The 13,597-nt window shown below is 43.7% G+C and overlaps 1 protein-coding gene across 8 annotated transcripts in view; it reads right to left on the reverse strand.

Moving 5' to 3' along the window:
• RAPGEF4 (Rap guanine nucleotide exchange factor 4) overlaps positions 1-13,597 on the reverse strand; it is a 121,297-nt gene that overhangs the window by 65,620 nt on the left and 42,080 nt on the right. For all 8 annotated transcript variants that reach the window (XM_028122801.2, XM_088022107.1, XM_088022109.1 and 5 more), the window contains one exon: positions 11,869-12,052. In XM_028122801.2, the coding sequence (XP_027978602.2) occupies positions 11,869-12,052 (184 nt within the window). The remainder of the gene's footprint in view (positions 1-11,868; positions 12,053-13,597) is intronic.

Genomic DNA, 13,597 nt, shown 5'->3' on the forward strand with positions numbered 1-13,597 from the left:
GTGTTTCTTCTTGTGCCTTCTCTGGTCTGTTCTTTCGTTCGTTTCCTGAGTTGTGCTATGCTCCAAGGTTCTGCTGTCAGCTCTGTGCTCAGCGTGTTCTCCCTTCTCTCCCTGGGGAAAACCCCCCAACTTTCATCTATGTAATGCCGAGACCTATATCTTTATCTTCAAACAGATGCTGTTCCTAAGCTCCAAGAGCTTCCTGACCATCTCCTCCCAGATAAGCCACAGGTACCACAAGCTCAGTCGGTCCAGAAAGCCTCCCTCATCATCCCACAAGGCTCTGTGAAGGCAAATCTCAATCTACTTTTCCAGACTCCTCGGTCTCCCCTCTCTTCACTCCTTACCTCACGGCTCTGCTCTCTGCTCCAGCCATACCAGACACCTCTGCATTCCTCCCACATGTGAGGCTTTTTTGTGCCTCCATGACCTTCCACATGTTTCTCTTTGCTATATTTTGTTCTGCTACAAGCCCAACTCAGATGTCATCTCTCCTAGCTAAAATTGGTCCTCCCACCCTTATTCTTCCATGACACATGGTCCTGCTGCTGTGGTAATTACAACAAACTGTCAAGAATGCTTAAAATATCCATAACTCTAGTCTGCTCTTCTCAAGAGAAGCAGCATCTGGTCGTGCAAAGGGCACTGGATTGGAGATCTAAATCAGGAACTTCCTAGGGATGTGTTTGGTGTAATGCCTTGTTTCTGCATCTGTAAAATGGGAATAATACAGGGTTGTCATAAAGATCGAATGAGTTAATATACACAAAGTACTGATACACTGGAAATATAGCCCAAGCGCAGGATGGCATTATTACCAGCTCATCAGATGAATGAACACACATGTTCTTACAATTCATGCTGAATTCAGGGTCTGCCCAAGGAAGAAGGCAGCAGTATCATGGATTAGTTCTTGTTCTGTGGCCTGAGGGAAATAGGGGCTTGTGCTCTGCTGTCCTTCCTAATGAAGGTCAAGTCAGATGAGGTGCCCATGACACAGTTCACTTTTGATTTGGCACGTTTGTGTCATGGCAGATAGTTAATTAATAATGGAGGAAGGAGACAGGATGAGAATATCAAACCTCACCTCTTACTCCAAATCCCCTAAGATGATAGAAAAGACGTATTTTCTATAGGATTATAGATTTCATTCATCCAGTTGTGAGGAGGAAATTCCATGTTAGACCAGCGGAAGTCATTCAGTCTAACTAAATCAAGATCAGTGGTAGCCTGGAGAGAGGTAACCATCGAAGACGAAGCAGCCCTTGTGGGGCTCAGTCCTTTTTTGGCCATATTTTTATCTGCCACACTAACGGTCTGATGGGAAAGGTATTTTAAAATCCAAAAGAGCACTGAAAACAAACACGCATCACCATCACCACAAACCACAAAATAGTACTATGGCCAGATCAGAGAGTTTTAGGAATTCTTGGATGACAGAAATCAGAGAGGAATAAAATGTCTGAGAAATGACTGGAAGCCGCCACAGCTCCATCCTCACAGAAAACTACCACGGGAGGAAGACAACAGACAAGACAAGGGCAGGAGAGGGTCAGAGTGGTTCACCCACAGAGGCCTCTCTCGGGTCCGCGGGCCACCGGCTCTCTTTCCCACGCCCCACACGGGGCACGAGGCAGTGCAGAGTTTCCAGCCAGGCTCAAACTTGAGACCTGCTCTGCAAGACAAGTGCCCGGGGAGGAGCCCGAGAGAGAAGCCCTGGGCCCTCCTACGGGGCACAGAGGATGAAAAGGAGCAGCAGCTCTCCCAGGAGCGAAATATCCAGAAAGGCTCCATTCCTGGGAAGTCCTCCTCAGTCTGGCAACGAGTGGGAGGAAGGGAGGTGGCTTCGGCTGGCCTGCTCCCGCGTGTGCCTCTCGTACAGCAAAGCCTGCCTGGAAGCACGGCCCCTGCCGCCTTCCAGGGGCGGCTCTGCTGGGGAGGCGAACCGCACCTGCGCAGAAATCCACGTGGCGGCTTATTCGACCCCCTGCGCCTCCATTCATCAGTAACCACTAGAGAGAAGCAAGCACTTCCACGGGAACTTGCTGGGGGCTGTGGAGAATCCCATGGCAGCTATCTGAAGCCGAATGGAACAAAGCCTCAAAACAGTTTAGCCTCCGAGTCCTAAATAACATTCAAAATGAAAGGGGGGAAAAAAAAGAAGAAGAAGAAGAAGAAAAAAAGAAAGAAAAGAAAGACACAACCCCATGGTCTAACGTGGTCAATGTAATCACAGGGCAAGCCACTGTCATTTGGCCATCCACCCAGGTAGCTGTGAACTTTTCGGTCCTGTTTATAGCAAATGTTTTAATGAGGTGACAGAAGTCAGGACTGCAAGGTGTGAGCGGACTTACTCTAAAAAATGAGTATTTTCCCAGTTTGCAAAGCCACAAAAGCATTTGTGAGAGGTTTGCTGCAAGCAAACTCACTGATGTTCCCGGGGCCTCAGCCTATCGTCAGGACTGCAAGTGGAGGGAAGTCCCAGGGAGGAGGTCAGCGGCAGCACAAGCGGCCAACCTCTGCCCATCAGAGTGAATCACAGTATGAGCCCCTCTCCCGCCCCAGGTAGATCTTGAGTTTGTGGCAGCGAGGAGGGAGAGCCAGCCCACCTCTCCCAAGGCCGCCAGCTCAGAGCTGCTGTGCCATCTAGTGTCTCAGGAAAGACTCACCTCTCTACTCTTGATCTTGATCTGCAGCCCTCCCCCCCACCACCAAAGGGCACCTGATAACAACTACAAGTGAGCCTTCCCCACCACAATCACTGAACAAAGTCACATTTTAAAAGCGGGTTTCTCATGGCAAACAGTGGCATTAAGCACCTCTCATGCTTTGGTCTTTACGGGGGTGACAGGGAAGAAAATGGAGAAGAGATCCTGCAAATCAGACCCCAGCCTGTTCAAACAGTAATGAAAGGGTCCCAAGGACTGAAGGCAATTTGGCTTTCAAGAGTCAAGGGAACACTGTGCCCCAAGCAGGAGGAGGGAACTCCCATGCACCTTCACAGAGTAACCTATGAGGCTGGGGAAGTGAATTGACTCTCTAGCTGCTCTGAGTGGCAGCCGGTGAATGTACCTGGTCTTTACTTGTCCTTCTCCAGATGTCACAGGGAGAGATATTAGGCATCCCTGCTTCTTTACAAATCTGCGTGGTGCCACATTGATGTGGATTTGTCGGATCCTGCTGTGGAAAGGCCTAGTTTCTGCAGGGGATGCATTCTGGCAGCAATGTCTAGTTACAGACAAGATAATAAACGGGGATGGATGGAGAAGCAGTTTATACATTAAAGGATGGGAGGGCTCAGGTGATATTGGAAGCTGCTGGTAAATACAGTTTTATCAAGGAATTTATCAAGGTCAGAGACAGAGCTCCTCGGTTATTGGAATGTGGATAAAATGAGGGATTCGTCCAGACACCAAGCTGCATTTTGGTGTGGCCGTGGTAAAATACGCCGGAGAGAAAGTAAATAACCCAGTTCTTCTAGACCTGTTGTCTAGTAGACCTCGTCCCTGGTGCATGGGGGAAAATACCCAGAAAAGTCAATGTTATAAATATCTAGTAAGCCATGGTCATGCTTCAAAATAAAGGAAATGCTTTATTATTTTTTTTCTGAGGGGTGGGGTGGGAACGCTTTATTTTTCTTGCAACACTCCACTTCATTCCACCTGACTGTCCAGCTCGTAAGTCATTTCTCAAACTTGGATCATGTTCCAACACTCTTAAGATCTTGAGATCTCACCTCTTCCACTTCCCTTAAAGGAAGTTTGGTGTCACTACCCACCCTCTTGTCTAATAAACCAATGGAACGTGCTTCTTTTCTTCACCTCCCAGGACCCTTGCTCAAGAGTGAGATACTCAGTGTTAGAGCCATTCCAGGAACCTGGTGACTGGACATTTAAAGTGTCCTGTCCTGCTCCGTCTACTCACTTTCCTGCCACACCACCGCCCTTTCACTTTATCTTTAACCCAGAAAAGAACATTTTAAGTTTACTTCAGATGAAAGTAGGCGTTTTTTAGTTGTGATAGCAATGCCTGGGTACATGGGGATTCTTTCCTTCTTTGTGAGGTTAGAAATGAATACAGTCTACCACTGCAGTCAAGGGCAGATGCTTTATGAATATTTCTGAGAAACGAATTCATCCCCATCAGGATATGGGGTAAGTTTCCATAATTAAAGCCCCTGAGTGCTAAGTGTTTTTAGGACAATGTAACTTAAGGTTTTTCATTTTTAGAAACTGAATATGCCCCCCGCCAAAGAAACTCAATATGCCCAACATTCTTCCAGCACAAGTGGTTACTCCAGGGACACGCTAGAAGTTTAAAGTTAAACCTGTGAAAAGGTGCAAGTAGAAATATTTTCCTTTAAAACACCTAAGCAGCAAGTTGAGAAAAACAACTCTGGATGGCATCAGATAGGAGAGCTACTTGCTTGCCTTTGTGTGTGACATATATATATATCACATAGAAAATGCAGAAGTTTTTTGAGGAGGTGCTGTGTAGATGGATTATTGCTTTTTCCTTGCAAAAATTAATTCTTAATTAATCAGAGACAGAGGGATTATCCATATTTCTTTGGATTTCACTCCTCATTCAGTAAACACACTAGAGAGGACGAAGTTGAAGCAAACTAATAGAGGAAAGAATATTCTTTGTGGAAAAAAAAAAGGAATGAAACTGGATTTGGAGTAAGCAGACATGTGGACTCAGCACCTAGTTCAGCCACATATACTTCTGTGCGATGTTGAGGAAGGAACTTGACATCTACTAAGCTCAAGTTCTTCACATGTAAATGGTGGATAATAACGTAAGTCCTGCTCGTTTCATAGAGTTGTTTTGAGGTTCAAGGATGGGAGGTATAGAAGGTCACCGTATAAACTATATAGTGTGATTCAACTATTAATGATTAAGTTTTGTTTGTAATCCTGGCTAGTGAGTTGATGTGAATATTTTTCTAAGTAGATGATAACACCTGTATTCCATTCAGGTCTATAAGTAATAATTGAGTAAGATGAGATTAGTGTGTAATAATTATTTTTAAATCAAGTACCCATGACATCTTTCCTCATTGATACTCTAAGAATAAACCCAGGAGGCCATTTTGAATCCTTTTAGGCCCAAGAAAGGGGGTAGACCACAGTAAAGAACACAGATTCTGGAGCCAGACAGACCTGTACCAAATCCTGAGTCCAACACAGGCAGGTGATTTAACCTATGCCTGTTTCCTAATCCATAAAACGGGGACGATATTAATAACCACCTCACAGTTCTATTGGAAAAATTGAATTAGATCATTGTTGAACATAGTCCCTAGTATATGTGGCTCAATAAATGTTGGCTGTGATTAAATAAAATTGCATTTCCTTTTCTGTTTACAATCTGTTTGTGAAGTTGGGAGAGGGTAAGCAGGGTAATTAAACTTGCTTTATAATTTAAGAGATTTGTAATCTGGAGATGTTGGGTACTTTTTAGTGATTTAGTAAGACTAGAATCCAGGGCTCTGGAGCTCAGTCTTACCTTCACTTTATTTAGCAGTCTCTTGGGTCAAATGCATGTATCTCAAATGCTGTCATTAAATTTTCAGAGGAAGACATGTATCATATGACCTCACTGATATGAGGAATTCTTAATCTCAGGAAATAAACTGAGGGTTGCTGGAGTGGTGGGGGGTGGGAGGGATGGGGTGGCTGGGTGATAGACATTTGGGAGGGTATGTGTTATGGTGAGCGCTGTGAATTGTGCAAGACTCTTGAATCACAGCCCTGTACCTCTGAAACAAATAATACAATATATGTTTAAAAAAAAAAAAAAGAAGAAGATAGCAGGAGGGGAAGAATGAAGCGGGGGAAACCGGAGGGGCAGACGAACCATGAGAGATGATGGACTCTGAAAAACAAACTGAGGGTTCTAGAGGGGAGGGGCTAGGAGGATGGGTTAGCCTGGTGATGGGTATTAAAGAGGGCACGTTCTGCATGGAGCACTGGGTGTTATATACAAACAATGAATCATGGAACACTACATCAAAAACTAATGATGTAATGTATGGTGATTAACATAACAATAAAATATTTTTTAAAATTCTCAAAATAGAATTAATTTTTAATCTCAAAGAACTCAATATCTGGCATTGTGTCCTTAGTCTCAGCATTCTCCATAGATAGCAGAGAAACCTACTACTGCAAAGTTGACCATCCAAACCTCCCATAAGGTTCTTCAATGGTGCCCCAATGGCTATAAAATAATATCCAGTGCACAGAGAGTGCATAGCAGAACCCCCTCAATCTGACCTGGGTCTAACTCTCCAGTCACATTTACTAGCACGCTTGGTCTGGGCATTCATTTAGTGTGAAATAGCTTATTGTTCCCTGATGGAACTTTCCTGACATCTTTCTGGCTCCAGTCCCACCCCTGCACTCCTGTCAGGCTAGGAGTTCTTTCTTTGTTCCGGGAAAAAGAGCACTAAAATATTATTTTTTGCTGCTGTTAAGAAAGGGCTTGAGAATGAACCTAACATCCAACAAGGACTAACTGAATATATCAGGGACATTCAGAGGGTTGACTACTATGCACCTATTAAAAATCCTATCCTTGAAGAATATTTAAGATTAAGGGAGAATACCACAATATACTATTAGGGGCAAAAAGTTGGGAAGTGAAAAATAACCAGAGGAACATGCACCAAAATACTGATAATTATCTCTGGGAGATGTGATTGCAGGTGTTATTTATTTTTTCTTTAACTCTTTTCAGTAGTTTCCAAATTTTCTACAATGAACACATTGACTTTAACAATAAAAAGTCATTAAAATCTTGAGGTAATCTTATAATGAACCCTACACTGTAAATGGGCAGTACATCCGTCTTCCCCTCTCCCAAATCTGAATCTCAGTGGCAGTAATCCAGTGGTTGGCTACTTGGGCACGTAAACATGAGGGGTAAGCAGTAAATTGCCTTCACAGGGGAGAGGCAACAAATCCAAACCCAAGAAATGGCCCACTTAATGCAATCATTTCTTCTGGTAAATTCTACAAGCTTTCACTTAGGGCACAGCAATCTTTCCAGAAAAAAACAAAGGCAAAGTTTGTCATGCAGTGAAAGAAAAGATTCACAATGAATTTCTTATTTCATAAAGATTAGGATCTTTAAGTCATGTTTCTCTTTTCATCTGATTTGCATTTGAGGATGAATTTCATAACTTTGAACATTTCTTGGCATATCCCAACAGAAATCAAAACCCTAGGCACCACTGGTTTTAGGCTTGCTAATCTGGGTTCCCCTGAGGAAGCAAATTTCCCTGTAATTATCAGGATTTCAACTTTCACACCCTCAAAAACAGTTTGGACAGATAAAGACCCTATTAAAAGAGGCTCTATTAATATGGAGAAAATAGACAGCCTCTCAAATGCCCTCTAGAGCAAGTGTGTGGAACAGCAGGTGGGGGCTGCCTTAATGCAGCCAACTGACCCAATTAACAACCCACTCTCACTGCGTGTTTTCTCATATCACTTAATCATCTAAATTGTTTCCTTTTAAACTTATGCCCTATAGCATATGTTAGGAAGTATTCATTTATCACATGAAATAAATGAACTCAACTTTCTGAGTTTCTCGCTCATTTGGAAGATTCCAGAATCTGCCAAGAATTCTGTGTGTGTGTGTGTGTGTGTGTGTATTGTGTGTGTATATATATGTGTGTGTGCATAGAATATTGTGTATGTATATATACACGTATATATATTCATATGTCATATCTTTGTTATACGTATTTTACATATTTATATACTATTTCTTTGTTTTATGTATCTATATATTCCCCCCCTTCTGCTTAGGCCAACTAACTTATCCCTTTCTCAACTAGTTAAGCTTCCAGGCTTTTGGGGAATTTCAGAATTGCAGACCTAACTAGAACTAGATTTGGCAAATGGCATCCACTTCATTTCCCTCCCATCTTTAGGCTGGTTTCGGACAGACCATGCTAAACAGTGGGACATCATATCTCACTTTTCTTGGAAGAAGAGGTTGAGAGGCATGTACATATGATCAGAACCCTTCATGTTCTTGAAGCCTCTTTATCCAGCTGGCTCCCCTGAGCTTATAAGATCCCGCTCACCTGGTCACTCTACATCTTTTTCCCTTGGCCCCCTATCCAAAGTCTCTGCTCAAAGGTAAGCAGAAGGAACATTTCTATTGGCAAGGGGCTCCACTGTATCTACTTGCTGTAGGGTAACCTCTTGTTTTTAGACTTATAAACAAAGCTGAATCAAAACAATTAGCTCCAAGAGCTCATTTGAGGTTTGATGGCCCTGCCTGCGAGCTGCGACAGCAACACTGTCAAACTGTCATTGTTCTATGGTACTTGCCCCCCAGTGCCATCCAGGTCTGCACCTGTGAAACCAGGATGGGCATTGTGAGTCACTCTGCCTGCCACCACATAAAAAGCTAATTTCACATTCAGAATGTATGTTTTTTTTTCAATACCAATAGCAACAAGAGTATGCCAAAAAATTTCCCCTGAAGCTCTATTCTGTTTTTTAAACTACAGAACATTCTTTCATAGTTTGACAGTTAAAATGCTGCAGTTAATGTAATAAACAGAGAATTTTTCTAAGTAGCCTGTCAAAACAAGTGACACTTTTTTTTTTTCGCTAGCGAGTCTCAGATTCAGAACAATGGGAAGTACCTTTCAAAGCAACATCTTCATTATACAATCAAATTCTCAAAGTAATCTTCTCATCAAAGAATATTGTGTTATTTCTTTCCCAGTAATTATCAGAGTTCTGCAGCCTCTCTGGCAGTGGTGACTATTATAAAATGCAGCTGTGCTGAATTAAAAAAATTGGGGGGTCCTGCCCCGGTCGATATGGAGCCAATGCATCTCATGCCTCCACATTTCCTAATGACTTGGCTGTCTGGGCAGTAAAAAGTCAACATTTCCAGGACCTTTAAACATGCCCTCAAGTTTCCAGGAGCAAAGTGCTCAGCTGGTCTCTTTAAGGATAGCAGTGATCCTGGCAATTCTTGATCAACTAAGTGTATTCTCTTTCCACTCAAATAAAATAAAGTCAAAGCTCCAACAGTTATTATCGGACTCTCCCCACCCCCCAAAAAGTGTGTATGTGTATGTGTAGAATTTGAAAGTCTGTCCCCCCAAATTAGATTCTTTCTTCTTCACTTTCCTATTTCTTCAGGGCTGTCATTCCAACAGAAAGAAAAAGAGTACTGAGTCAGAAGAATTACCAGCTCGATTCCAATTTTGTAGTTTCATAAAACCTGGAAAGATGGGGAAGGCCCAAGGACACCCAAATGATGTGTCTTGGAATACTGGTGAAACCTGTACTTTCCAGTGATTGACTAGAAAAATCCGACCTTTGGAATGTAGTTTTCTCTGAACAACCTTTGGGCTGCCAAGGACCACGCAATTCAGTGCTGTATGGAAGAAAAAAAGCACAAGCATAGGCTCCTATTTCTACGGGTCACTCATGAAACCAGCTCTCAGGCTCTTGTGAGGATGAATCAAGCAATTGGCATGAATGTTTCTTGCACACAGCAGGCACTCAATAAATGTTTGTTGCATCAGAATCTAATTTGGGAGTGCCTCCCCTACTGGATTATAAAATTTCCAAAGGCAGGAACAATTTTATTACATTTTTTAAAGAACCCCTTTGGCCCATGCTCAAAAATTTTTGTAAATCAAATGGCATTTCTGCTTCTCTTGAAGCAACTAAGAGCTGAGGGCACATTAGCTGGGACTATATATTCATTTGATCATGAATTCACTCAGCAAGGGTTTACTGATGGTCTATTGGGTGGAATGCATGGAGCTAGGAATATGGCTTTCTCTAACTTCTACGCCAGATTAAATCCCCCTTTCCATATTATACTCCATTAATAGACACTACATTTTCCTTTGTACTAGAATGTACTACAGCTATGATAAAATGATTCCTTGCATAACTGTTTAAGGTCTGTCTCTTGGACTAGGCAGAAAGCTCCAGGAAGGAGGAGCAACCTTCTTGTTTGCTGCTTCAACCTTAACAACTAAACATAGTATCTAGAACAAAATAGGTGTTTATCAAATATTGGTTAAATGAATGAATGAATGAAGTAAAATGAGACGTGTCCTTGCCTTTCAGAAACTCACAGCTTACAGCAGTGTTTCTCAACAGGAGCATTAGTTTCAGGGCAGCTCATTATTTTGTAGGGTCCTAGGTATTGTTGGGTGGGTTTAGCATCCCTTGGTCCAAACCACTGCCCAGTGAATGGCAAAAGTGTGCCCCCTCATGCACTGATGCAACCAAAACATCTTCCCACATTTCCAAATACCCCTTAGGAGGCTGTCCCACTTCCGATCCAGAACCACTATATGGTGTTGGCTTGAGTAAAAGTGACAGCAAAAATGGGATGGATCCGGACAATGGGACAAAGGTGTATGGAGAAGGGAGAGAGAAAAGCAGGCTGATGTGAAAGAAAGCATGGTTTAGAATGGGGTTCCTCTGAGTTCTCCATGCCCTGATGATTCTCTCGTGTCCCCTCAGCCACCCACCCCTGTGATCCTTCAGGGCAGACAGAGCATAGATTGGCTGGGTAAAGTTCTCAGATGCTACCCATAATTAGGTCAGTGAAGTGATGGCTTTTCTGTTTGATAGTTTGGATTTTTCTGAAAACTTTTGTTTGAATAAAGGGTTTTGAGGCTAAAGGGGCCGAACTAGAATGAATGTTCTAGAGCTAAAAACGATGGTGCTAACTGGAATCAGGGCAGGCCTTTGATACACATGGTGGTGGACATTAAAACCCCAAAAAAAGTTTTGACAAAGAGAACATAACATGACAAAAAATGAAATACGTTGAAGGAAGGAAACAGAAGCACTGAGAAGTACCGTAGGTTGGTCTGAGGGGCAGATTTTGGGGAAGTTGGTCTGAGGGACATGGCATTTTTGGAATGTGCCCAGTGGACACACAAGACATGTAAAGTTTAATACTCTTGTCAAGACCTGCTAATAAATGGGGGTTGGCCAGGCCCATGACTCAGAGTCAACATCCACGGCTGCTGGCCCCGGTCGCAGGGTGGAGGGCCATTTTATTCCCAGAAGGAAAACATAAGCCTGTGTGTGGTGGCCTCAGAACCAAGTGCCAAGTCATCCCTTATTGAAAAGGTTTCCCCGAGCTTGGGGCCGTGGTATATGCTACTCTGTATGGCCCAGAGGAACCAGGAGAGCTCCCTGAGTGAAACAGGGGCTCAGTACATTCTTTCTGAATCCATCTGATTAAACACTTCAGAACCCTCCAGCATAGCTGATGGGTTGTTACTGGAGGTGAGGAGGTTTCGGCTGAGATGGAAGGGGGAGAGCATCGCACAGGCAGAAAGGAGGCCTGGAAGCGCTAATGGAGCGGTGGTATTCTCCTAGGAACGGGTCTCAAAGCTGAAGAGAAGAAGGTTCAGAACCGCGGGAAAGGATGTGTTGAATGAATGAATGAACGCAAGCATTGGCATGACGTCTATGGTTCTGATGACCTCCGTCCTCTTGCATTAGAAAGAAAGGGGCTGTCGCAGTCCGGCACAGAAACCGAGCAGTTTCTGTTTGTCATTGCCCAAAGGTCATTTAATAGGCGGAATCAGTGTTGACATCCTGAACCCACCGCTAAAAATCTGTACAGTTTTCACTCATGCAAAAGGGAAATGGAATTATCTGGCTCAAAAATAAAATACAGGGGAGACAAACACTGCTGTGTCACCCCTTCAGAGCCTCTCCTTCGGCCCTTGGTGAAGGCCGGGACTTTTGAAATCGGCCTCGTTCCCGGTGGCCCCCGCGAGCGTGCTTGCGCACCCCCGTGGCCCCGGGGACCCGCAGGGGGCGCCGCCGTGCTCTCACTCACGGCTTGCGGAGGATCATCCTCATGTGGGCGTCCGGGCCCATCTGCGACAGCAGCAGCATGGTGTCCTGCAGCTCCTCATCACACTCCTTCTTCTCCTCCTCAGTAGGCAAAGGGGCATCCTCGTGCTCGTCATCCAGAAATCGATAAAATAAATATTTGTCTTGGAAATGGTGCTCCTGGTCCACTACGCGAAACATGAAGACGAGCGTCAGCTGTTGTCCCTCGGCCTCACAGCTGCGTTTACCAGAAGCAAATGGACGGGGTCGGGCAAGAGAGCCAAGTGACAGCAAAGTGGTGAGACTCCTCACCCCCCTCACTCCACCTCGCCCAGGGCCGTGCAGCTGGAAGACATGACTTCCCCACTGCGGCCAGGCACCTCGCAGCTCTCTCAGACCCGCCCGCCTCTGGCTTGCCCTACCACTTTCTTATGAGAGCCTGCCAACTTTTCTGAGATGAGCACTCTGACCAGCAAAAATTGCCTTGGTGACATTTTCTAGCATGTGGGACACGTGTCCCAAACAGGAAAATAACCAACTGCCAGATCATGCTCTATAATGGTTTTTGAGTACAGACTTAAAACAACCCTACTTTATAGGGATCAGGATTAATGTCTTTCTTTCTGTATGTTCTGTTTGTAAACGTGTCCGGCTGCTATGAAAAAAAAAGTTAGAGTAAAATTAATTGTTTGAACAAAACTGACTAGACCAAGCTTCTAGGTCATATAACCCTAGAAGGGACAGTTCTGATTTTTAAAAGTTTTTTTCTCTTGTTCCTTTTTTATATTTATTTTTACTTTTTATTATGATTTTTTTTAATCTAAGGACATCTTCTGTTTTTTTTTCCTTTTTTTATTATTGTGTTATGTTAATCACCATATATTACATCATTAGTTTTCGATGTAGTGTTCCATGATTCATTGTTTGCATAAAACACCCAGTGCTCCATGCAGAACGTGCCCTCTTTAATACCCATCACCAGGCTAACCCATCCCCCCACCCCCTCTCCTCTAGAACCCTCAGTTTGTTTCTCAGAGTCCATCGTCTCTCATGGTCTCTTGTTCCTTTTAAAGAAAAATATTTAGATTTCGGTAGGATAGTCAGTGAACTTGGCTCAGAATCTCTCACTTTTATATCTGAAAGCTTTTAAGCCCCTTTTCAGATGGAGCACCAACACTGCCAAAAGATGAAGAGAAATAGTAGATTCTTGCTGCTCAAAACATGATCCCAAACAGCAGCATCAGCATCAGCATCATCTAGAAACATGTTGGAGATACAGACCCTCAAGAGCCATCCCAAAGCTGCTGAATCAGAATCTGCATTTTAACAAGAGTCCCAGGTGATTCGTATTCACATTAAAGTCTGAGAAACACTGGTGAAGCCATCATTAGACTCTCAGGTGTTGTTAAATTAAATGAATGATTTTAGTAGTTTGTCAGTTTGGAAAAGCGGTCTGAAAGCAAATGGCACAAGCAGTTCAACCACAGTTCCACTCCAGTCCTGACCAGCTACCCTGCCCAATGATCGCCCCTGCAGCAATCAGGGACCTCAACTGTCGAGCACATTCCCGATCTTCAATATGGTCATCCTGTGTGTATCCAAACTGGCTCTCCCAGATCACACCACAGTTAAAAGGCAGCTTCTAATTTCATTACTTTCTTTCATGCCATCAGCCTGGCCACACATTTCATTGCTCTTCATTCTGCCCCCACATCGGGATTGCTATGCTCAGA

The sequence above is a fragment of the Eumetopias jubatus genome, unplaced genomic scaffold (assembly GCF_037043125.1).
Source record: "Eumetopias jubatus isolate StellerSeaLion01/CBP00866 unplaced genomic scaffold, mEumJub1_p1.0 scaffold_3, whole genome shotgun sequence".
Classification (NCBI taxonomy): domain Eukaryota; kingdom Metazoa; phylum Chordata; class Mammalia; order Carnivora; family Otariidae; genus Eumetopias; species Eumetopias jubatus.